The sequence below is a fragment of the Diplotaxodon limnothrissa genome, linkage group LG23 (assembly GCF_057381915.1).
Source record: "Diplotaxodon limnothrissa isolate DT_005_m linkage group LG23, D_limnothrissa_male_GT1.1, whole genome shotgun sequence".
Taxonomy (NCBI): Eukaryota; Metazoa; Chordata; class Actinopteri; order Cichliformes; family Cichlidae; genus Diplotaxodon; species Diplotaxodon limnothrissa.
Window position 1 is genome coordinate 1,791,489 of NC_140617.1, and position 26,705 is coordinate 1,818,193.

General features: G+C 43.2%; 1 protein-coding gene across 1 annotated transcript; it reads right to left on the reverse strand.

Moving 5' to 3' along the window:
• Positions 1-1,968: 1,968 nt before the first annotated feature.
• On the reverse strand, positions 1,969-25,765 carry qsox1 (quiescin Q6 sulfhydryl oxidase 1). Its single transcript, XM_085348923.1, has 13 exons — positions 25,282-25,765; positions 24,359-24,459; positions 22,495-22,543; positions 22,077-22,179; positions 20,772-20,862; positions 20,500-20,645; positions 18,154-18,288; positions 17,942-18,071; positions 11,507-11,629; positions 9,958-10,093; positions 8,770-8,946; positions 4,148-4,309; positions 1,969-3,810 (listed from the first exon to the last, which is right to left on the reverse strand). The coding sequence occupies exons 1-13, from the start codon at positions 25,565-25,567 to the stop codon at positions 2,990-2,992; spliced, it is 2,460 nt and encodes an 819-aa protein (XP_085205049.1). The 5' UTR covers positions 25,568-25,765; the 3' UTR covers positions 1,969-2,989.
• Positions 25,766-26,705: the final 940 nt, after the last annotated feature.

The window sequence follows — 26,705 nt, forward strand, 5'->3', positions numbered from 1 at the left end:
TTGTGGTTTGTGTGAATTCGATTAAACGGTGTAAAAAGCGCAAACAGCTCCGAATGTGTCCTAATTTAGATTTGAAGCCTCTGTCCTCGGTGTGAACTGCTCACCTCAGCCTTGGCAAAGCTGCAGACAGATATTACACTGCTGCCAACTTCCTCATTAACCATCATTAGTCTGAACCAGCATAACACTTGCAGCTCACTGAAGCTCAAGACACCTGATAAAGGGCTTGTGTAGCGTGAGCAGCACACAGCGTGGCTGACGCCAATCCTCTAACAAACACAGGTAAACGTTTAAACAGATTAACTGATCGGACGTGCGGGAAAAGTGCTCGAGAAAAACAACGTTTCCAAGATTTTCATGATGTGCAAAAAGTTTAAGGATACATAATTCCTGCTTCACTCTGATGGTCTTCCATCCCAGCTGATATTTTAAAAAGTGTCACGGTGCACTGGATAAAAGGCATAAATAAACAACTTAAGGAAGGTTTCTTGTGATGAACTGCTTTTCTCGATCCATTCTGGCAATCATAATGTGTCATTGAGGATCTCATTGAAAGTACCTGAGAGTTTGATTAAGTCACACAACCACAGCTGCTCAGCTGTGATGCTCTTCTGCTTTAATGTGGGGCTATTAATCACCCTATTTTGTGTGTGTGTGTGTGTGTGTGTGTGTGTGTGTGTGTGTGTGTGTGTGTGAGAGAGAGAGAGAGAGAGAGAAATTGACTGCCTCAACTCACCTATGTCATCATCAAAACTGCAAAGGCTGAACACATGGTTTGGATGAAGGGATAGAACGGGCTATAGGATAAGATCAGAGGTTTTATCCACGTATGCTTTGGTGACAGGTTGGAAGGTGGAGGTAAGGGGCAGGAGTCGAGGGAATTCAAGCCGGCGTTCCAGGAAACACAAAGCTCAAGATCAAGCTTTGGTTGTCCTTCAGCTGTGCTCGTTGTGATCTCAACATCAAACCCTCATCCATCCATCCATTTATCCCCACCCCCCATAGTACTCCTTTCATCCACCCCTTATCCCATCATGTTACCGCCCCTGAGGGTCTGCCGTTGCCCTTCCTTAGCAGAGCCCACCTCCAAGTGTGTGTGTGTGAGGATGGAAGAAGCCTCATGAAAGCCGATTGCATTTTAATAAAGTTTATTATCTGCTGGGAGCTAATCCTCAAGGGTAATCTCTCCTCTCTAGTCCTAAAGGAAAGCTGGATTACTCACTTGCTATAATCCCAATGAAATTGTTAGGATTTAGCTTGCGCTGCACAGCAGATGGCAACAGGCTTTTTCCTTCAACCTTGCATGGTTTAACCCCCATTTCTACATGTAACACCCTTCTCCTTCTCGCCATGTCCTGATTGTTTTTTGTTTTGACCTAGAACAACAGGAAGTCACTTTCAAACCTGTAACAAAAACATATTTCGACATTAAAGACAACACAGACGCCATTTACGCGTTTAACACGACCGCCACGTCAGAACAAGGAAACAAAAGACGAAAATCGTTATCAAAAATAATTTTATTGATTCAGACCAAAGCAAATGGAAACATCGAAGAAGAGCAGCGCTTCATCATTCATGGACCCCAGCCAAGAAAACAAAAACAAAACAAATCCCGATTAATCCAAATCCTCGTCCAGTGTGAACATATTCCTCACTCCACTTCAAGAACCAGAGTGGCTATTACGTGGACTCAGTGTGATGTAATATTCAAAGACATCATGTCAAGCTCAAGTGTAATTTGGACCAATGCAGCTCATCTGCTTCTCTCTGGTCGAGTCACAGTTTTCAGCAATAATTTAAGATTCAACACGACTGCTCTGAATCACTCAAAGTTCATTTAACCGTTAGTGCGTTAAAATTCACAAAATTGAGACTGAAATGAAAAAGCAACCAAAACAAACGTAATGTGACTAAATTCTCAGCCACACAACACCGTTAAGGAGGGAATCTGACAGAAAACAGTTTGTGCAAGCTCTTGAATCAAAATGATATTGGTCCAGTCTTCCTCCCATCACCCCCAGTCAGTCTCTCTTCTCTCAGCCAGGCTCTGCCTGGGGGTTTGTTCCTGTTAAAGGGGAGTTTTTCCTTCCCACTGTCACCCATGTGCCTGCTCAGAGGGGGTTTATCTGATAGGTGGGGTTCTCTCTGTACTATTGTAGAGTCTTTACCTTTATAATATCAAGCACCTTGAAGTGACTTGTGATTTGGTGCTATATAAATAAAAATGAACTGAAAATAAACTCATTGTCATGTGAATTTTCAGATTTACCATTTTACAAACAAAAATACAATAATAAGATAATAAAGCACATTTTCCAATCAAGACACCAAATTAAAGCTATTTGCTTGAATTCCTGCAGAAAAAAAAAATGTTTTGGTGGTTTGATGCTTTACCCGATTAATTTCTGACTCCTCTCTGAGTCCACTGTCGGCTCAAATTTGGGATTAAAAATGTGAATTTAGTTTATTTTGCCTAATAAATGACAGCTGTTAGCTATAAACAAGCTTTTTGACACATTTCTAAAACATTTGTGTTTTCTTGTTTTTGATGACAGGTGATCTAATACATTTTAAGCGCTGTATCTATATCACACAGATTACAGAAAACATTTCAGCTCATACTGGGGTTTAAAGTGGTGACAAAAACTGATTTTCCTTTATTTCATGTAAATATACATCTAAACACACATTTTTCCCACAGTCAGTGTGGAAAGAATGAAATTCCCTGCAGGCTGCACGGAAAATAAAATCATGACTGTCCTGATTTTTTTAAAGTAACTTGCTAACTTTCCCTTCTCCTCGTCTGTAGTTGGACAGAAAATAGTGAAATTCACAGTAAAATGTGTCACTGCAGGTAACATTTAACTGGACAGTTATGGAGGGCAGCATTTTATATTTGTGTGCAGTGCGCTCAAACTTAGGAGACATTAACCAAATGAATGTTAATCTTTGTTATGACTCAGGTGAAATTAGCACACATGTTGGCTCAGGGGACGGAGATTTTAGGCCGCCGTCGTCTGAGGCGGTTTTTGAAGAAAAGGTACATGACCAGAAGACACAGGGAGGACAGGAAATAAAGGAAGACACACAAGCTGATGTCCACTTTCGAGAAGCCAATGGTCAACACGGACATCAAGCGTCCCTTGTGCCTCAGCTCAGCCTCCTGACCAAAGTACTGGCCCGCCACGTCTCGCTTCTGCAGCCGCTTCCTTGGCCGCGCAAAATCCAGATCAAAGCCTGCATCCACTGGTTCCAGACCCACCATCCCCAACCCTGCGCCCAGCTCCATGCCGAGCCCAAACACCGGCCCGGGCTCCTGCTCTTCCTTTCTCTGCAGGCTGCGTCGTTTGACTCGGGTGGAGGTAGCCATCTGCAGCGCCTTGGCCTTGTAGTGCTGGTTGACAAACGAGTCGAGATCCACAATGTCCTCCTGCGGGTCTCTCCTCATTCTCACAAAGCTCGGTCTCCTCCGAGCCTGCTGCCGGCCACGACCCAGCTCCATTTCAGGCTTGGCCCAAGGCGTTGGCTCAGACGATCTTCCTACCATGTCACCTGCTAGTCCATCCTCTTCATCTTCCTCTTCTTCCTCTGCTGCCGTTTCATCCTGTGGGCCTTCTTCCTCTTCCTCCCCGCCTTTTTCTTCCTCTTCCTCCTGCTCAGTGGGTTCTGTTTCCAGAGGATGTTTTCTGAAGTCCAAGGCCTCCCTGGCTCTTCTCTCTGCGTGTCTCTCAGCTATGTGAACGACCTGCTGGCTGGCATGTTTCTCCCTCTGTTTTTCCAAAATCTGGCTTTCACTCTCCAGGTAGTCTGATGGGAAAAGGGCAACAAACCCAAAACAAATAAAACATACGTGGTTCTCCCTTCACCAACTTTCCAAAAATTACACTCTATGAATCTAGGACCAAATCTTCTCAGAATCTTAAGATACACAGTTACTAGTTTACACTTAGAAATTTAGCAGTCAGTCATTAAATGCATTAAAAATTCAATTAGTAAACAATGCTGCTTCATATATGTGTAACAGGCATCCAGGTATTGATGAACAGGTACAACATTTTTTTTTAAATTTATGTTTGGATCAGTCTAATTTTGACCTCCCAGTTTGGTAAAGTTCTTGAAGTTCATAAAATGTTTTCAGTCAAACCTGTGAGGATTCTGTCGGAGGAGAAGTAGGTCAACAGGAACTTGAGAACCTCCGTCAGGTTCCACGTGTGCTCCCCGTTGTCCTTTACTGCATGGCAGGCTGAACACATGTCGGGCGGAGGCCACTGGATCTTTGGAAATTGAGGATCTTCACTCAAAGCACCTGCAAAAGAAACAGGGTGAGCAGATCGCACAGTGGAGTTTTAAGCACTTTGTAACTGGGAGAATATCAAACGTGCAACAACAGACAGGAAATCAGGATCAACTATCACTGCAGGTTACATGCACCTCACTGTCAGAGGCCTCAGAAGTAAACTTCACATCTTCCTTCTACATTTATGACCATTTCATTCAGAAAGATGTCCTACACTTTATTACTGATATCCTTTTTATCCCTTTTACAACAAAGAGAAATCTTACAGTTAACGTTACAATGTTACCATGAAAACAGACTTTTTCTGTATTCACACTGCTGACAGAACTCAAGCATTCAAGAGATTTTTAAAAAACAAATGCAGACCGTCTCAGTGGCTTCTTTCACAGCCTCAGAGTCACACTAACAAACTCAGAGACTGTCTGTGGCAGATGAAGCGACTTCCAGTCAGATGCTTCTTCTATTGTTGGTGCACGCTGACAGCAGGATGTAAGTGCTTTGAGGACTGGATGCAATCTGCGCTGAACCCATTTGATCTTGTCACAGTGCTCGTAAAAACTAAGTGCCTATATGCATATGTGTATGTATGTATTTAAGAGTGTATATGTAAATCATCTGTCTGGGTGTGTGTGCATGTAATCTATGGATTGATATTTTTGTGTGCACTTGTGTGCGCGCTCGTATGACAGGGTCTAACAATGATCAATGGGCTTCTGGGATGTCCCAGTGGGAGGGATGGTGAGATAATAGATGTGGCCAAAGTGGACAGCATCCCCACTCATACGCGCACCCACCCACCCGCCCACTCACACACACACACCCACCCTGTTTTCAGGCACCTTGGTGCTCTGAACCACCTGTCTTGTCCCTTTACACCCCTTTGAAAGCAAAGTCCAATCTCCAAATTGAACATGAGACCAAGAGCAGCCTCAGCGGGGAGCTGCCCTTCTAATGAATTAGAAACTTTCTCCTTTAACGTGTTTTCTTTTATGTAGCCGCTGCCCACCAACGCCGCTCATCGCTCACACATCACTCGGCTTTTGTATGCTTGCAAACACACTGGCAGAAGACACGTACACCCACACACAGGGCAGCATCTAGTAATGAATTGCTTGTTGTCACCAGCAGGCCATTGTGTGTCTGAGTGTGTGTGTTGGTTTGTGTTGGAGAAAAGAAGGGCGGGGGGGGGGGGGGGGGGGGGGGGGTGCAGAGCAGCAGGACTGTCAATTTACATCCTCCTGCAGCACCACCACCACCACCTCTACTCCCCCTTCTCTCCACTGCTCAAGATTAATCTCAGTCATATGCATGGGTGTTTGTACTCTGCATACAGTACTTTACATAAAGGATACATCAATTTTACTGTGTGCTGAATGGGTGGCTGTGTGTGAGTGAGAGTGAAGGGGGGCTTTTAAACATTTCAGCAGGTGAGGGTGCACGTGCACATACATCCAGTATGCCTTGCATCTCCTTCCTTAGTCTAATCAGCTCGCCACGTTTGCAGCCAGGGTGACTTTAGCCACAGTAGCCATATCCAGATTGCCACAATAGCCCGTCACAGAGATATCATCACTGCCAGGCATACATATTCATCAGGTATAAATATGTATTGTTCAGCACGTCAAACTAGCTTCTTCAGCAATAATCCTGCAACCACACATGCTGTGCCAGCAGCATGGGGTGCAGGGGTGTGAGTGAAGGGGGCTAATAGTCAAGATTTCATGCTTATTTAAATAATTGGAGAGGAAAAACTCATTTAGGGATTGTTTATTGTATATCAGAGTTTCTGCTGGGGTTGGATAATAAATATCAATATTTCTTGTTTTAATTGAAAAGTGTGAACATGTAGCCCGATTCATTCAGGTGACACGTGCTCTTTATGGAACTACTTTCTGACTTTTGCTAATTTTAGATCATTTCATAGCAAAGTTTTTATGCAATCTATACTTTTATTATGAAATTCTCTCATTACCTGGAAAGATTTTATTGGACAAATATTTTTGGGAAAAGAAAATGTTGCTGAAAAAGTTTAACTTGACATTTTTATTTATTATTTGCTTATTTGTTTGCAATAGCTGCATGTTTGAGTTAGTTTATGCTATTTAACCAAGCTGTCGTCCTGTGTGTGTGCGCGTTATGTTTACTGGGACGTGCACAACAAGCAGATTCTGATTTGACATGCACTTGTGATTTTGTTTAAAGGGTCACATTTACAGCAAACCTCAGTAGTATTGATGCATCTTGAATAGATTGTGTGGATCAAGAAAAAGCAAACGCGAAAACACCAACGTTTCAGATAAAGGACGTAGCTGTGCTCGCACAATGTCCGGGTAACGACGCGTTAACAAAAACAGAAACTACACAGAAGCAATAGTGATGGTTTTAATAAATCAGGAACATTTTTATGCATCATTCGTTGTTTGTTTTTTTCTCCATTTGATCTTACTGTTAAAAAAAAAGTGCGATATAATTTTAGGGGAACCATCCACAACCAACAAAAACATCCCAGGAGGCAGCTGGAGCCGCTGCAGCAGCAGTGCTCTTCCATCTGTAGAAATGTGAATCAGTCTCAGCTGTTGACAAGCAGCAACAGGACTGAGCTGCCACCAGTCTTAATTCTGCCCGTGCAAGAAGGCCGAGGGCCCTGGGGCCTCTTTGTTGCCAGCTAAATTAATTGTTGGGCTGCTTTACAAATAGCTGCTCTTTCATGCATGGCTGCTTCTGAAAGGAGGGGCGGGGAGGCCTGCTAAAGAGCTCCACTTTAGGCAAAGAGGAGGGGAGGGGTTGAGTGGATGGAGCGCGCTTTCCTCGGGGAGACGCCGCCACTCACTGCAGCAAACGCTGCCAAACCCTCGGCTCCTCCCTCGCTCTCCCCTCCTGATTCGCCCGATTTAACCTCAGTGCCCCCCCCCCGGCGACAACTTAACCCATACAGAGGAAAAAGGGGAGGAAAAAAAAGGAAGTGTGTGTGGCTTGTGTCATGGTGTTTGCCACCTGCTGTCTCACATTACCCTGGGAATTGTACGCAAAGCGGGCCGGCTCCTGGGGGACGCATCCTGTGAGGATGCTGCACTATTACTTGTCAAGCAGAGGATATGAGTCCCAGGGGATGGTGAGTGGAAAGAGTGTAAGCTACAGAAGAGGAAAGATGGATGCATGAAGGGGGAGGTTAGATGGTGTTTAACTGTCTGAGGAGCCGCGGGGACGGTGTACTGCTGGCCTCTGCTGCTGAGGACACAAGCTGTCCCTCAGATAGAAGAGGGGGCAGTCACAGAAACACAAACAAAAGGCAGTGATTTAACAAAGTAGGCTGTTAATGACCACGCCACGCCTAATAAAATCAGGAACACAGAAGAGGGAGGAGAGACACTCTGTTTAGCACTCGTGCCTGATGTGAAGAGAGGAATTTGCTGACAGAGCACAGCGAAAACTAAAAGATTATATTTAGAAAGCTGAACCGAGAAGGACGGACAAACCTGGAAATACAGAGAAAGTTATGTTCAACATTAGATATGGATTTGATTTGTAGGCAGCAGTAAAAGATATTACTTGATTAAGCAGAATATAAAACCATAATCTGGCATGGATTATGAATGAGGAAGGGCCATTCAGACAACAGTGGGGGTACACTGGGTGTGAGAGAATGGGAGATGGCGGGGGGGGGGGGGGGGGGGGGGGGGGGTCAGGAGAAAATGGGCGAGGTGGAAGCAGATGATACTTGGAGGGCTAAGACGTGGTGACAGCTGGTGTCTGATCTGAGGATCCATCCTTCCTCCCCTCAGCCTCTTTTAGTCATATTACAGAGACTAACTGGACACACACACACACACACACACACACACACACACACACACACACACACACACACACACACACACACACACACACGAAGAAAGAGGCAAGTATGTGATGGGAAAAGTGGGATGGAGTAAAGTAAAGTTTAAAAGAGACTTACTTTGATCTAACGTACATTATTGCAGAAGCAGCAACAAACCATCAATTTATTTTTAATCACTGATTAATCCATGTGGTCCAGTAATGAAAAATGCAAATATAATGCAACAAGTGCAACATCTTAAATGTGCTTGTTTGTCAGATAAACCACCTGAACGTTTCATTTTATCATCTCCATATTTAAACAAATAAACTGGTTTTTCAGTTTTTCACACACATCTCTTAAACATTACGTCACCAGTTTAAACACTGGTGGCTTGGACTGCATTTCTCATCTTTTTTTAAATTGTGGGTTTCATACAACTTGGCTTTCTGTTAGTTTATCTAATATTTGTGAAACCATGCTCGCTTTGGCGTGACTCACACTTTTATTTAAAGCCGTGTTACTGTATGTTAGTTTAAGTTAGTTCCACGATAGAAGATCAGAGACATTTTAACATCATTAAAGTTTGAGAGCTGAAAGAGGGAAAAGAAGATTCTACAAAGAAGCGACAGATGACCGAGCCAACTCCTACCTGCCAGTCTGTTGTTGACCACGTTGTGTCTGGACCACAACCACAAGACTGCTGTGGGCAGTGATGTCACCTGCTCCAGAGTCTCTGCTGCCATGTTCTCAAAGTGTCCCGCACACTCCCTGCAGCCAAAGAAGTTGTGGACGTAGCTTCTCATCGCACGCAGCACCTCTTGAGGATCTGAAGGGGAAAAGCAGAGCAGTGCACAATCCTTTAAAATACATTACAATACGTTTAAATTCAACTTTACTGTAGCAATTATTAAATCTGTCATTTCCTCCAAAGTCGCTCACAATCACAGGCACATCTAAATGAGGTCACAGCTGCAGAAACGCACCTGAGCATGCACCTCCTGAAGGTGTGCCAGTGGCAGCGAGGATCCAGCACCCGCTGGATTCCCACGATTACGTAGGAGTCACCCAGAGCTGGGTTAACCCCCATATTGAGATGAATGGGATAATGCAATCTGGAGATTAAAGGCCGTTAACGCTCTATGTGAATGGTGGCCCGGCTGTTGTCTCAGGACTCCAGCAGCCCGCAAACATATTTCCCTTTAGCCGTTTGCTTTTGTCCTCAGCTTAGCAGATCCTTTAGATGTTCACCAATCAGCTGGTGAGAGCACGGACAGGAGCTTTGAGCCCTTTATGAAAATAACGATAGGCCTGTGGAACACACCTTTGATACTGTACGGGTGTATGCAGATATGGATAAATGATGTTTTCTCTGATAGTCAGAAGTGTGTGTTAGTGTGTATGCCGTGGTGGTCTGCGGTGGGCCAGATGGACACCATTTTTGGCCAGTCCATCTGCAGGTCACATAATGGTCTGTAAACCTGGGGATTAACCTCGGTGTGGATGTATCTGAGTGTGCCTGTCTCTGTGCGTACTGAAGGGAGATTAACGTCCCTGCCAGGAGCGGAGCCTCTGGTCATCTGCCTCCTATTTTTATTAACCACTCACATTCCACTAATCTACAATAATCCCTTTTCACACAAACAATTAGGCTCAATTTGAACTGTTAAAAATAAAAATATAAACTAACTCATCTCTGTCAGATCAGGTCACTGTTGGGAAGGAAAAAGGCCAAACCAGAGCTCATGTGTTTACAAAGCTCTCTCATCCTCAGTCTTCCACTGCATTTTTGACCTCTCAATGACCTTTTAATTCATTGCAACACAAACTGTGTTTGTACCTGAGCCTTTGCTGTTAGCTTGAACAGTAAGAACATGGAAGAGAGTCCACACCCCACAGGGATAACGTCTGAAGTGGGGCTGTGAACCCTGGCAGCCCACCCACCTCACGCCGTCTGGCAGCGTCGAGTTTGGAGACTGAGAGAAACAAAAAGAAAAACAGAAGAAAAATCAAATTACCGGTAAATGTGAAGTAAGGACAGGAAACAAACAAGCTAAATAAAGGAAATCACATTTTCTTTCTCGTTGTTTTAAAATAAAGCAGGAGGCCTAATTTATCATAAACCTGCACGCTGACCTCTTACTCAAGTGAACATGAGATCTGCTGCATCTCTGCACAAACCCCTGCAAACACCTCTGCACAGGCCCGACTCTGCAGATGAAAACGGACCTGAACAAATGATTACTTAACCTCGTGTGGTCACTAGAGCTTCTTGGCAAACGCTATTCAGCTTTTTAGGAAATGTGGGGGGGTTTTCAACAAAAGGGAGACCCATTTTATGATTCTTCAAAGGAAAGAAAGTGTCTTAGTGTTCAGAGAAGCTGGAAAGTATCACCAGGCTTTTCCTCTAAATGAGACAAAACTCTAAAAGTAAAGAGTCTCTCCAGTATCTCGAGATCCGTTCAACTTAATGAAAGCAGCTGCGTGGAGTTTCCTGATCAATGAGAAGTCAATCTCAGGTTAATGGCTCAGCCGTCCACTAATGAACAGAAGCTATCTGCATCTCTAACCACGAGCCACAGTTGAATTCAACAACATATTTTCTCTGACATAAAGTCGTTGCGCTCATTGCACTGCACTGCCATCACTGGCTTGATTGACAGGGTTACTCAGATGTCAATAGTAAAGATTTGGTGCAGAGTCCATTTCCTCCGAGGGGGAGTCTATTCATACCTTCCCATTGATTCATTGATCCATTGATTTGCCTGCTAAAAGCTAATGATGTAAGTAAGTGAGTCTTTCAATTTGTGAGCGGCTGTACGCCGGAGGCACGCGGGCTTCATTCCAAAGACAACAGCACATAGATTTCCAGCTGCATGCGCTAGCACAGAGACAAGCGCAAAGCAGATACGGCAACATCTGGATGCTCATCTTTAAGAGTATTTTTCTACCCCTAAACTTGTACAGAAGGTTTTTTTTAAGATGTATTTTTATGCCCATTTTGGCATTTCTTTGACAAATTATTGTGCTGCCTCTGAACTGATTAAGTGTCCAGACTGACAAGTGACCTTGTGGCTAAGCAGAACGACGAGGCTACTCCCAGCCAGACGCTCGGACATCAGTCTGGGTGTATTTTGTGATGACCTGCCCTCTGTTCTCCCTGCAGCTGCTCATCTGTCTGCTACTCTCTCCTCTCCCTTCCTTCCATTGGCTGCTTTGGCTCTGTTTGCATTTATGTACTTTCTAAATGTAGTCTGCAAACTACAAACTATTTTTGAAACCAGTGAATGCCACAGACATAAACAACGTTACTACAAATAATTCGGATGCACCAAATTCATTTTAATAATAATAATAATAATGTATAATTTGTCCCTGTCAGAGCTCACCTGTGCATCATTTTCCAGTTTTTCTTTAAATGCTTCGTATGAAATGCGATCTCCAGTCTGCTTCTGTAGCCAGGAGTTTAAATCCTTCAGCAGGTTCGTCACTATAGGACGGCCTGGGAAGTACTAAGGAAGAACAAAGCACAACATATTCATGGTTCGCAATACAAACAAGGAAAACATCTCTACTGAGTTCCAGTAAACAGACTAGAAAATGAAGGGCATTTTGGGGAACAGTTGCAGGTTTGAATCCGTCGATTCATTACTGGAATAAGAGACATATCACCAGTGTTGGTCAAGTTACTTAAAAAGTAATCAGTAACTAATTACTGATTACTTCCCCCAAAAAGTAATCCCGTTACTTTACTGATTACTTATTTTCAAAAGTAATTAATTACTTAGTTACTTTTTAAAAACACAATTTACAACCTGAGTAGGTGATAAAGTGATAGATCTTTCAGCCCAATTCTACTTTTTCTGCATAATCCATCATACAAAATGTAATCAAATGGAAAAGTCTCTTTTTAAAACTTGTTTTATTAGTTTTAATCTTTTAACTTTATGCATCAAGCAAAAATTTAATTATATGCAACATTCTCTGACTGGAAGAAATTAGTTTAACATTTAAACCTATTTTCTGCACATTCCAGCACATAAAATAAAATATTTTGTGTGTTTACACTCAGTCTTTCAAATAGATGCAAGTAAAACACAGCAGAAAATAAATAAAGTCAAAGACTCAGCGGTCCTGTTGCTCTATTTTCACCTGTAAAGCAGGAGTGGGGTAGGCGGAGGGTTACCCTGGTGCAGGTGTGCCGCGGTCAGTGGAAGAATCCGCGAGTTTCTCTGTGAGTTTCCCATTACGTCGTAGCTACTCGGTGCTTGTTTGGAAGTTTAGGGGTTTTTTCGCTGTAAAAAGAAGTTTTCTTCCCACGCACAGCAGACACTAATGTTTTTGTCACTTTTTATGGAATCAAACTCAAAGTAAGGTCAGTACTTCCACGCTTTAAACGCTGCACGCTCATACTCTCTCTGCACTCGATATATGATCCATTGTTGATCTGCACACAGCTGTTGTCACGAACGTTGCACTCGCTTACGTCACTGTCAGGAGACATTCTCGCCAAAAAAAATAAAAAAATAAAAAAAAAAATCACGGTTTTAGTAACGCAGCAACGCAGCGTTCCTACGGGAAAGTAACGGTAATCTAATTACCGTTTTTGCAATAGTAATCCCTTACTTTACTCGTTAGTTGAAAAAAAGTAATCCGATTACAGTAACGCGTTACCGCCCATCTCTGCTCCTCACTCAGGCTGTCACTGTATATGTAGTTCGAGAACCAGAAATCTCATTTCATGCATGTCACTCACTCTAATTACATTTGTGTTGTTAGACTGCAGTGTAGATTACATTAATGCAATAATGATTCCAGCTGAAATTTAATTGCTTGCACAAAGTTTCTACAACTAATTTAATTCATGTTATGAGCTAAACATGCAACTTAAACTAGAGCCAGAAGAATCCATCTTAAATGAAACATTTGTTTGTATCCATTACATCCAATTCAGCCTGATTCATTAGAACCCAACTCCTGAACATGTTTCTGATAGAGCCACTCACCAGCCAAAACATGTTTTCAAATCAACATCTCAGTTTCAACCAGCAGTAGAAATCCTGCAAAGGTCTGAGCAGCGCTTCTGAATAATACCTCCAGATCATTAGGATTATTGGAAGTCATTGCATGCATGCCTAAATGATGCAGTTTGATGGAAAACACTGCGGGCTTCCCATTTACGTCAAATTTAGTTTTTTGCTGATTACCTTGAAATCTCCAAACACCCTGTACGGCCCCCAGACCCCCCAGAGAGCTGCTACATGTCCAGGTTTAAAACAAAGGGGGAGCACGCAGTCGTGGTTTTAGCCTCAGTGATTAGATTTACTTTTAGAGCAAACCACTTTTATCTCTGTTTAAAAAGAATAAAAGAAGTTTGGCTTTTTTAAAGATAACATTTTTACACCATCTTTAATTATTACATGTCTACTTATAAAAACACCCTGTAGCTCTGGTTTAGAAAGAAGCTACGGAAAGAAAAAATAATGTAGTGATGAAGATGTGACGACACGGGTCTTGAGGCTTCTTCGAAACGCACGTCTTCACCCGGGTAGAACATTTGTTTCCTAATATTTTACAAAAGATTGTGGTTTAAGGTTTGTTCCTGCTCAGCACCTTTAAAGAATTTCAGTAAATGTGACAAAAGCCAAGCTTGAGCTTCTTCATTCATTAAGATCCATTTCCTAAGCCACTAACAACCACTTAGGTGTTCCTCACTCGGGCTTTCTCCTGTTGTACATTTACTCCTCACGTCACCTTGGCAACAGGCACAGCTGTAAAGAAACGTGACACTGTAACTAGCAAAGTGGGTAAACGAAGCGGGAGAGGAAATCCAGCTGATGGGTGTCTGAGACCAGTGATGACAGCCTTAAGACACACACAGAAAACACGTCTGCCCGGTGACTGTCAGACAGACAAGACCGCTTTAATAAACTTTGGCTTAATGTGCTTCCTATTCTTACATTAAGCCTCTCTCTGGAATAGGTTATGATAACGTCTCGTTTCTCAGAAACAGACACAGCAAGTAAAGCTTTTTTCCACAACTTATCCCGTTTTTACGAACGCACTGGGCCTCTGGAAGCAATACGAGGCAAGAACAACAAAGCAGGGGAGGATGTGTTCATGGGAACACGCCTGCATATAAACACACACTGATCTGTGCGTTACTCCCACTTCATCAGACCTGCTGCGATGTGCAAAGAGTCCTGCTCCAACACGTGTCCCTTACATAAAGCACTAATAACTGAGCACAACCTTCCACTATACTTTTTTCATAATCCATTAATAGACAAGTTGACTGAGTATACAGAGGTAAACGGAGGGTTTTCTGCAGTTTCAGAGTTACTTGTTAAGTAATTTATTGGTGTTCATGAAACTCAGATCTCCAGCTCAAATAAAAAGCTGACATCATGCGCAGGTTTGACTGACTTATAAATATATAATTACAAATAAAGAAACCAGATGAATCCTGTAGCCTGACAGCTTTGAGCGGACCGACCGACTCACCAAGCCCCGCCTCCATACACACGTACACAAAGTTGGAAAGTTGGGATGTGAAGAGCAGCACAAAGGCTGTTTGCTGCTCCGGAGGCACAGTGATAATAGGTTTAGGTGTGGATCCGAGGTCTGAATGCCAACTGGTTGGAAAAGCTCATTAAACAGCCATATGAATTTAACCAGAGGAGAAAACGCAGATGTTTTCCACTAATGCGTTTAGGTCAGCATCACCAAGCAGCCCTATTCATGAGCTGTGCAGGTTCGGTAATCGTGTGAAAAGAAAATTTAAAAAGGAGAAAAAAGAGACTCAGACGGTTTCGGTTTGCTCACATTGATCTAAATAAAGCTTCATCCTGCCTGCCTGGTTCACAATCAGTCAGTTTTCACCAACAGCTGCTTAAAGTAATGCAGGCAACACCGCAGCATTTAACAAGTTTCCTTGTTTAAAAAATGTGTTAATTATTAAACTAAAATGTCATTGTGTGCTTTTTCTTTTTCACAGCAACAGTAGGCTGGCATCAGGAGAAATTATACTGGCAATATATTAACAAAATAAAACCATTCAGCTGACAGGACGATTAAAATGATTCATTTATGGATGAAATTCTGAATGAGGGACGCCTGCTGATTATTGATTTTCTTTTGCTACTACTTTTATGATCTCTGCATCTCTCTGCTCCAGAGATCTTCATCTGTATCTGTCGCTGTATCTGCACAATGTGCACAAACACTTCACCCCCTCCTGCACCCATCCCAGTTGGACCATGACAATCCCATTCACCCTGGCAATATGTCATTCCTGATCCGATTAGTATCAGCAGCACTTGAGAAACCGCAAGCTCCTTGTGGTGAGGGTCCTGAGAGGGAGGCATCTGTTGGCTCTAACAGGGGAGACCAGGCCAGGCCGGGGGTGGAAGCCAGGGGTGAAGGCCCTCGGTAATCTACTGCAGACACGTGCCCGAGTGGAAACCAGAAAACAGCAGCCTCATCCTCACACACACACACACACACGCACACAAAATACATCAAAGCGAATTGACAAATTCTGAGGGAATGCTCATTAAATCTGTAATATGATTCATAATTATCTGGACAGCTAATTTTAAGAAAAGCCAAGGCAATCTTGGCAGCAGAGGCACTTTTACACATTATGTCCTGGGCCGTGGCGTGAGAAGGCAGACGTCTGTGTTCCTTTAAACTAAACCCCTCCTCTTAATTCTTTGTTTTATTCCTCAGCCCCTTTGTCCCCTCTGGGCTGAAGGGCTTCTTTCGAGAAAAGCAGGATAGAGGTGTAATCCTTAAAAACCTCGCTGTAATGCTCTCATGCTTCCCAAGATCCACTTTTTTAATCCTCATATACATGTAGAGGATTCATAAATCCGGCTCCAGCCTGACAAGATAGTAAATCTAGTAATATTACGACTGGGTGCAAAAACGCTGCCATCTACAACATGTGGCACAGAGATGTGATGATTGTATGATTATGGAGAAGAAAGAATTCATGGAAGTGTGATTCTTTGACAAAGCAGACTAATTAAAAAAACGAATCCAGGAAAGAAGACGCTCAGGAGGCTCAGGACACAGTTATTTGTCTAATAAGAGTCAGTTTTATATATTTATTGGTTTTCTTGTCTTAGTTGATGAAAAACAATCATTAGAATCACTTAAAACTATAATTTTCAGACTTTTTAGACAATTAACTGGATACGCAGAAGAATGACAAATGAATATGCTGATTAAATTAATACTGAAAGCCTTACTTGTAGGCACACGTGAGCCTGTGCATGGAGCTTTCCACTCACTGTGTGGTTCAGCTCACATTAAAGAGTCATGATTAAGGAGCATGACAGCAGAGTGAAATAACACTGACATTAAAGGTCAGGCCATCGTGAGTCACTTTCACTCTAATCACATGACTCACACGTGGCGCTCAGGTGTTTTTGTGTTTCGTTTTAAACGTAGCGCTTTAATAATAAGGTGCAGAGAACAGTTTGAAAGTGAGCGATTTTAGACGAATCAAAAAGCGAGTCAAAGATTATCCAGCTGGCTGCACTGTAAACATGACCTGCAGGCATTTCCTGCGCTCGTGTCCAACCCGGTCTCACAAACCACGACTAACAGCGAGTCGAGTCTGGCTTAAAGCATTCTCACCATGCAGCGAGACCTCTCAGTCAAATGTCAATAAGGGCCGTCGAGTGGCGGTCGGCTGTAACAATGACGCCCTCCTCAGCAACACAAAGCCCCGCTGGGCTGCCGCTCCATTCTGGTAAGGGGTGGGGGCATGCTAAAAATACCACTGGGACCTGCTGCTATTCACTAAACAAACTGGAGCTAATAGGAGGCCACAGTGCTCTGCCACACACACACACTGACGGAGATGGCTCTCTACGATGCCTCCCTAGAGAGCGAGATATAATCAGAGAGATTGGTGGCGGACTAGGGCAGTGAAACAGGCTGGTCTGTAGCCAACAGGAGCAGGATAGCAGGTCAGGCCTCATCATCACAACATGTTTGCCTGGCTGGCTCACTTCACACAGAAAGGATTTAGCAAATAGAGGTGTAAGAATGCAGCCAAAGGCAGGGCGGTAAAAAGAGTGGAGACACTGAAATTTTTTGGAAAAACAACAACAACAAAAAGGAGGAAAGGGTAACAAATGACAATGAGAGACAAACATCACTCGCACGCACCCACAAGACTGGCATGGTCACAAATATTTACAGAAATGCTTGTGTGAAACCACAAGCAGGAAGACAGCATGAGCCTGTGGGCAGCAAGCACCCTGAGAGGCACCATCAATGCCCACCAGAGTCTTTGGACTTCTGCTCTAGTCGGTGCCATTCACTCCGGCTTTCTGACACGTTTGTGTGTTTATGAGTGCGCATACAAACAACAGCACGCACAACAGGATATAACTGTAACAAAGTGACGGAGACCAAAGTTAATAACGTATGCGAAGGAAAACAAAAGCCAAACGCTGGAACAGGAAAACTCAAATCTGCAGCTTTAACCCACATTCTGCTGTCTCAATCTCCACCTAGTGGTGATCTGCTGCAACTGCAGGACTTGAGCTACAACATTGCCTGGTGAAGCAAGTTCATGTTCAGCAGATTTGCTAAAATTGATTATTTTTAGTTTATTTAGTTTATCAATAGTTTATCAATATCTAGAAACAAACAGTTTTTAATGCTTTTCTGACCACAACAGTTTTCAGTAGTCAGTATACGTCAAGATAACAAATCCAGTCAGACAACGAGGAGCAAACTGCTTTAAAAAATACAAATCTGCTGTTTTTTGTACTTGCTGTGTCTGAAAGTTCTGCTAAGTGTACCTTGGCCAAGACAGAGATGTAAGCCTTGAGAGAAGTCAGTGCCCGCCCTTGGAAAACAGACTGAGCACCCAGCTCAACGCGCAGGGAGTAGTGCAGCGTTGACTCCAGGTCTGCCATATACACCCTGAACCTGAGTGCAAAAAGCAAACAATCACATCAAGGCGAAATATGAGTCAGTAAAGATGTTTGTGGATGTTGTGTCTCATTCATACTTGTCGAACGGTCTCCAGGGATCCTCTGTGTTGTTTTTAAGGAGTTCGGTGGAGACTGGTGGAGGCTTCCCTGACCGCACCACCCCCGGTAGCCTCTGGAGGGCATAAGAGTAGAAGGCACGAGCCTCAATGTCACTGTGGGAGAAAGGGAGAAGTGAGGCCATCACTTACACAGGTTAATCCAGGATGTTTTCAGTGTGAAAGTGCATCTGTGCAGAGACGTGCACACTGAGAAATGCAACAATCACACCTGAGTAACATTAACGTGTCCATATCTGCAGCGAACCTCAAAAAGCAGTTTTCTGTTTCGTTTTTTATTTCAGTTTCAATCTTTTGTCTCAGCAGTCCAACGCCATAAAACCCTTTTTACGACCTGTATTTTTCACGGCCGTATATTTTACACACTTACGGGAATGCATTTTAAATACTAGGCAGATGGTGCCAGGGTAAGTAGGAGAGAGAGGTATGGCTGATCATTTAGGCATGTGATAACCCTGCAACCACAACCACAACCACTAAAGCGCTCACCACCCTCCATCCCTCACATCCTCCCCTCATTTTCCTTGTCTCCTTGTCACGGATGGAGAGAGAGGGAGGGGGAACGAGAGAGGGAGAAAGAGCGAGCGAGAGCATCGTAAAACTTGAACAGGATGGTAATAAGGAGGATGGATACTCGGGGCCAACGCTTACTCACACCAGCCTGGGACTCAATTACACCTGCGTGTGTGTGGGAGTGTACAGATGTGGAGGGGAAGCCATTCATCCAGCGATCCCCAGGGCCAGCAGGCAGGCAGGCAGGCATCAGGGTGAACTGAGGGGGAATGCATTCACCTGGGACCAGCACACATTACATGCATGAAGGATGTGAGACGCCACCCGCACGCTCGCGCGCAGACACGCAAACACAGGCGCACACCACTGTGCTCTCCCAGGATCAATCAGACATTCAGCGATGATGGGAGGCCATCTGTCGCCGTGTGTGGCTGGGGCTTGTTTGGCAGGTGAAGCCAGAAAAGCAATGGCATTGTTTTCATGCAAGAAATTAAAAAACCTCCCTTCTGTACAGTGATGGAGATGAGGGGGGCTGGAAAGGGGAGAGATGGAGGGTGAATAAATAAAACAGCAATAAATCATTTCCTCTTTGCATTTGTCAACTAAAAAGAGTCCTCTTTGCATGCCAAGTTATTGAAACAGCCAAACAAAGAGGCATAAACAGCAGATGAATTTGCAGGGTGAGGAATGATCAGCGCCGCTTTATGATGGTGAATAATGGAGTGATTTTGATGCTCTGATCCCATTAAGAGGCCAGATGTTTAAAAATATTCTCATGAATAGCGTTCAGATAATGAGAACACTACCAAGCTTTTCGGAAGAGAGCGGTGCAGCCGCGTGTTGAACAATGACAACCAAAGGGGAATAAACTTGGTGTTTGTGCAACTCTGACCCAGTTTGAAAGGAAAGAAAACAGGTAGGAGATCCATGCAGGGCACGGACCTTCTAGTTCCACAATATTCACGAGGTGGCAGATGTTTCCACAGCCAGCGTGAGCAATGCATGTGCTTCTCTCAGGCTCACTGCCTCAGCTCAGCCATTCAAAAAGAACGGCCTCATTATAATAATGCAGAAATCAGATTTTTACGTTTTGTGCGCCTGTTTCACGTTTCATTGCTTTGGGCAAGGAGCAACTGTGTTGGACTGAGAAACAGACATTTCTACTGGAGCCTTAGACTTTCTTACGTTCTGTTAGTGCTTAGCCAAGGTTACTGTCACATTTTAGCTGGCTGCCTCCACTTATGTGTTTACATAGTGTGGTCGGTTTTATAGTGGTGCTAAACTGGTGGAAACTCCGCCCGCGAGCCTGCACTGGTGCTCACTGCTACCCTCTTTTCTCACCTGTATTCTCCTCTAGTAACTACAGCGAGGCCAAAGCGCATGAAGGACACGTCGTACAAAGACCTGTAACTGCCCTTTTATGTTTGTGCTGTACAGTCCAAAGTTCTGCCCACCCACAGAGATGTTTTCACTTTCTGGCCGATTCTCACGATGTCCAAGAGTTTATACGGAAACAACAAGGTCACCAAATAATGAACAATAACAAATATCAGTCAGAAAAATCAAGGAAATCCGTGAATAACAAGGTTGATTAGACAAACTGAGTAAAAACATTAGATAAGGAGTGTGTGGGTTGTTTCAAATATTTTGATTTTTTTCCATAAGATCATCAGTATTATTATAGAGCGTGCTGAACGCCCTTACATTTTCCTTATACTAGAAAAATGTGTTTATAAACTTTGTCACTTTTTCAAAAGCAGTTTGACATGCAGTAGATACTGTAAAGACTCTCACACTCTGAGTCTGGTGAAGTTGCCTCCAGGATAATAAAGGTAACAGGATGGAAACTCTGTGACGCCCAGTTTGGTCACCAGGCTTTCCTCAGTGTTCAGGACCCTGCGCACCGCAATGCTGTCAAACTGTAACAGGTCCAGGGTCACCTAACGTACAAAACACACACACACTTTACCTCGCCATGTTTCATAACACGGACCTATTTAATGTTAATACGCCGCCGTTTGACAACAAACACTGCGAGCGTTTCAGTCACATCTCCGACGTGTTACCTCTCGGCCAACGTACGACGTGGCATCTTCAAAGATGAGAGCCAGGTGTTTGACATCGTTCGTCTCAAAGAAGACGTCGACCTCCATTTGGCTGGGGGGAGGGGGGGGGGGAGGGAGAGGGAGAGACCCACATCTGACTTTTTAAAAATCAGCAAAGATAAATAAATAAAAGTGAATCATTATGTGTCTAAAGGTCATAATAACAGTATTTAGGGTGCAGAATGGTTTGCGTGTGTTTAATGTGTTACATGCTTTTCAAGAATGTAAAAATAAACTAAATGAAAAACACAAACAAAAACACCACCTTTCTGTCATTTCTCTGCCTCCACCTAAAATACTAAAACTTTACAACAAAATCGTCTCCACCTGTGAAAAAATAAATAAAAAAAATTCTTTTTTTGCTTAAAAAACCCCAAACAAAAAAACCAACTGCATTTCTGAATTTCTGCTCTAACATGACGCTTTCACTTTAAACCCAAAGAGAAAGACTTCCTGGGCCTTCCCCTGCTGAACTATGTGTGCTTTAGTTCACATGTCTGTATACTGTATGCGTGTGTGCCATGCGTAGGCACCAGGGCGGCCATGTAGTAATAATGAGCTAATGGGGAGTCTTCTGAGTCAAACTGAATTTGTCATAAACTTTAGAAATCAACTTTTTTAACCCCTTATTTAAATTTAAAGTGAACAGTTCTTTTTTTTTGCTTATAGGAACAATTCTGCAAACAAAACTACAAAATCCACAGAAAGTTGAAGATATGAATTAAGTTCAACAACAAAAAAAATAAATAAATAAAATACACTGGGAACATGACAGATACTGGAAAGGCTCAATTTTAGGTGCATACACAATCGAGTAAGAGGACAGAAACGAATTCAAAACAAGTTATTTTATGAAGGCAGGGTAACAGGAACTGCAAAAGAAGAGCGAAAAATATTGAAATAGAACCCGTTTTGTGGAAACATGTTTTGTATGCTTGTAAAAGTATGGGACGTGTGGAAATACATTTTGTGGATGTTATTGTTGTAAAATTAAAGTTATAAGAATCTTTTATAAGTTGCTATATGCGCATTAATTCCTTCAGCTGGTCGTTTAAGCCCCTTGGTAGGTGGTTGCTAGGCAACACAGAGACATCATAATATCATATTAGATGAGAACCCTCGAACCCCTAACTGTGTAGGAGTTACTGCAGATACATCAGCTGGCTTCAGTCGTGAGTGATGATTGAACAGACGATAAGACTGCAACTGTAAAACTGCTGATAAAAATAAGTTTATAGAAACTAGTGTTTCTGCTCGTGTGTTTACCTGGTGGGCTCCAGTGGGGGGCAGGCAGGGGGCCAGGGTTCACCGTGGGTTTCCAGTTTGTCTAAGATCTTGTGACGGAGGTCTTGAACATTACGGCTAAACTCTAAAAATAAATAAATCAAAAATGCAAAGATTTTATTACAGATGATCTTAAACTGACACAAATCCGTATTTACCAAAACATCAATACAAACGAGTCCAAAACAGGTAACTGTACTCTTAGGTTGGTGAAATAAATGATGCACAGTGGATATAGAACACGTTTGAGCTAAACCAAGACAAAATAATTAGAAACAAAGGAGGAAGTTTGAGGGTTAAGCATATTGAAATAACACCATGACTACACAAGACAACTTATGGTGGTGTTTCCAAGAAAACAAGCTGAAGGCTCGGTGAGTGTCCTCTCTGTGTGTAATACCTCTAAAAGGCAGTCCTTCATAATCAGGCTTGGAGTAGGCATGGAAGAACTGAGAAGAGAAAACAAAGAGGGAGGTCTCAGTTAAGAAAAGACGAGAGAGAGAAGTGAGATGTGATCAGACGGGCCTCACAGCTACGAGTGAAGCAAAGTCATGTTCTGTAATATCTGATGGGGGGGGCAGCCCTCCTCTTGACCTCTTCCTGGTTAAAATGAGTAGCAGATGTTAAAGCTCCAGTGCAAGTTCAAAACAGAAGGAGCTCTTTGTTTTATTGGCTTTTGATGCGTGAGCTTGAACACACTCTGCTGACTAATCAAGTATGAGTGCAGATGTTTGAATTTCTGCGATGTGGCTGTTGATCATGCAAACGTTGCATGTGGCAGACTGACGAGATACTGCAGCTAATACAAGAATAACGTTTTCAAAATGACTCCTTGATGTTGAGACTACTAAAGGACAAACTACACAAAGTATTGTTTGTTTTTATATACACACTGTTTTCATACTGCCTTAAACAAATATGCATAATTACAACAGTATTAAAATCTAGAACAGGACCCGTGAATATAACAGTGTTTGATTCAAAGAGTAAAAAATGGGACCGTTACTCATGCAAAGGTTTAACCATCATCTGCAGAATATGATCAAATCTTTGCATCACTGCTGGAAGAGCTGAGAAGGAAAAGCATGGACCTTCATGGGATCCATCTCCATGTGCCACCCCTGCACGGGGGAATGTGCTGGACTCATTTCTAAACAGGATTCATTAATGCAAACACGGCGAGCAGATCCCAACAAGCTGAATGTAGGACAACGAGTATGTTTGTATAACACAATTTGCAGTTTCTGTGATAGTTTTCTAACAGTCATGTGCTACTTTTTTTTTTTTTTTTACCCTGTGTCTGATAATCATCTGCTTTTGTACGCTCGTACACTGACACGTCATTATTTCCCCAGTGCAAAACTGAAAATAGAATAGAGAGGGGGAAAGACAAAAACACTGAGTAACAGTTGTAGGTTGTGTCAGCCTTTATTTTAACAGCATGTCTTTTTCCTCTGTGAAAGTTTCCAGCCTCTTCTAGTGAAATATGCACACCTGTGACTTCAGCACGAGCAGTGAAACAGTGACAGTCTGATGATGGTCTCTCGTGCTTTCGTTGTAGCTACTGAATAAAAGCCAGACTTGGTAAAGAGTCTATTTGACAGTGTTTACTTTTGAAAACTAGAACAAAATCTAAATGTGGGACATGGCCTCAGTATGTGGGACAGGGGGTGGGAACGAGGAGTAGAAATGCTGTGTGCTCAAATCTAAGGGGGGGCTTTGGTCACCCTACATGCAAACTGTTACATAAAAGCCATATCAATGCCCAACCATGTGAAACTGAGGAGTTAACAACAAACTGCCTTTTCAATTTCTTTCCAACTTTCTTATTTCTTATGTCTGAATAATTGTGATTTAATTTATTCGGAGAACTAAGTTGTTTACTTTCTTTATGTTCTCCTTTGTGGATCACTGTAAGGATCTTAACTCCAACTCATTGTCAGCGTGCTGTGGTGCAGCACCTGGAGACCAACTACAGCTCTAAGCTTAGTCAAGGGAACTATGGGAGTCAGGTTCTCCTGAGAAAACCTGCAGGAGCAAAGAGGGGTAAAAACAAGCGAACCACACAGAAACATCCTGCCACTCAGGGGGTCCGAACATGAGACTTTCCTGCTGTGACAAGACAGTGAGCCACTGTTTTTGGATGCCTAATTCAGCCTCTTTTTCATATAATCAGCAGCTTTAGTGGAAAGAGTGAATTTCCACACAACACTCATCATAAAGGAAGAAACAGCCATGCAGACAGTTCATATATAGCATACGACCTTTATTGTGGGGTACCCTCGGACTTTGTAGGTTTTGCAGACCTCCCTGTTCTCCTGATCAGCGCAGTCTACAGCTGCCAGATCCACAGCCGGCTTCCACTCTGAACAGACATCAAACAGAGGGAGACAGACCCACAGTAAATATTTATTTACAGTCTACTTTGCTGTGTACAGTCCATCAGCACTGGATGGGGCCCCGAATTAGTCTCGATCCATGAATCAATATAGAAGGTACGGCTTTTAGGATAAAAACTTCTAGCTATAAGCAAACTGTCAGCTGCTACAGGTGAGCAGCATTTTCCTTTGATATTCATTTTAGAAACTTTGCTTCACGAGCAGGATCGTGGGAGTCCACACACCCGACAGAGGTCCAAGGCTCATCCGGTGCTGCTCCCAGTGTAAAATCATTACATTGCGAGCATTCCTAATCCCTCCAAGGCAGGCCGTTTGATAGCATGCCAAGCCATGGATGCCACTGTGGACTGCGAGTGAAAGCACTGGACTGAAATACCCTGTGACTGTGTTGGGCCCCAGCCATCATCAGAAACTTCGTCCTTAACCATCATCCTAATTATATTTGCTCGGATGCTTCTGTGAGATTTTCGTTGGCAGCGGCTGCAGGAGCAGCTCTGAGTTGGAGAGGACGTGAGAGCAGCGAGCAAAATAAAAACACTTCCATTAGATCTCATGCTCTAATTAACAGATGGAAAGTGCAGCTTGGTGTTCTCATCATTTCCGCGCAGAGATGAAGCTCGGGAAATATTTAAAAAGACTAAATTATAGATTTTTTTTATCCTTAAAATGTTTAGCAGAAGTTTCTTTTTAAGGCAGCGAACAAGACCAGCTGTGCAAAGCTGGAAGTGAACACAACGAGAGTCAGAATGACTGAAAGCTTTCAAATGTTGCTGCTGCTCTGTACACACCTTTAATGTCTCTGGCCAGGGCTTTGTACGTCGGAGAAAAGGCGACACAGTGTCCGCACCACGAAGCGTAAAACTCCACGATCATAGCAGCTGTGGAGTTGATCAAAATAGACTCCACATTTTCCTGAGTTAACAACACGATCTGGTCCGAAGCCGTGTACAGTCCGGCCTCCGCGGACGGAAAAAGGAGGCACAAGCACAACCAAACCGCAGATGTTGCCATCTTTCTGGGATGTGTTTGTATTTCTTCACACCGAGACGTGGCACAGCCGGAGCGCCGCGCCATCTTCCCCCTCCGAGCTGCTGCTGCTGGAGCTCCGAGTCGTCTCTCTGAGCGCACACACTCACTCCGCTGTCACAAAACTTGTCACAACTTTTTCTGCCTCTGCTTTTTTATGCCCACCGGGCTTCGTGGGTCCTCCCCCTGCCGTGCAAACCAAAAGTGCCATACAAACAGCGCAACTCCGCACGATCGCCCATTTGTCGTCACTTTAAACGCACGCTAGAATAAGATGAAACTATTAATTCATGACGATTTAAAGTCACGTGCAGGACACGACTCTACACAGGAAATGTCATTTAATGGCTGTACAGACTTTAACTGCGAAGTAATACGCGTCCGAGCACACGTTTAGTTTTACGTGTTTAGTTTGTGGTTTTCTGCAGAAGATACAATTTTGTGACGAGACAGAGTTTTGCATTTTGAGGGCAGGTGTCCTTTAACAGAACAGCCACAGAGACACAATATTCAGTTTATTTCCAGCTTTTTATCTATAACGCAAACACACTAGACTAATGAAGAAAGATCCCTAACAATAAAAAAAAAAAAAACACTCTTTGAGGAAGCATTGGCAACTGTGGGAAGGAAAAACTCCCTTTTAACAGGAAGAAACCTCCGGCAGAACCACGCTCAGGGAGGGGCCACCTTCATAGACTCACAAAGACTACAAAGTTATGAAATCAACAATGAATGGGAGCAGAAACAGAAGTAAACCTGTGCAAAACTCACCCACAACAAAAAACAGACTTCCATGTAGGGGGAGCTGGAGACAATTTACAGGTGTGTGCAAAACAATTCATTACTTGGAGAAATGAAAGTGAAGACCATTTCACAGAATAAGCTGCATTTGACTGTTCAGGTATGACTATATTAGAAACTTACTTTGACACAGAAGGAAACACAACTAAGAATCAAACTATGTTAAAAAAGGAGACCTTGTTGTATGCTTGTTTTGACCAGACTTGTATCCTACACGGTGAAAAGAGCCTTTAAAAGTTACCCAGGACACACTTTGTGAGTTGTTTTCAGTGAAAACAGATAAAACATGGATGGTATCCGTGTTTAGGTTTCAGGTGACTCTAATTTAGGGGGGAAAGTGCAGTTTTATTGAAACTGTGATAAATCCAATAAAACTGATACCCAG

What these genes read in the sequence shown, in the direction of transcription:
- qsox1 (XM_085348923.1), bottom strand. Translation starts at nt 25,567, where the DNA reads ATGGCGCGGCGCTCCGGCTGTGCCACGTCTCGGTGTGAAGAAATACAA. An exon ending in TGAAGGACTGCCTTTTAGAG is followed by an intron (nt 22,180 to 22,494) that starts GTATTACACACA and finishes ATTTATTTTTAG; the next exon opens with AGTTTAGCCGTAATGTTCAA. An exon ending in AACTTCACCAGACTCAGAGT is followed by an intron (nt 18,289 to 20,499) that starts GTGAGAGTCTTT and finishes TTTCTCCCACAG; the next exon opens with TGACATTGAGGCTCGTGCCT.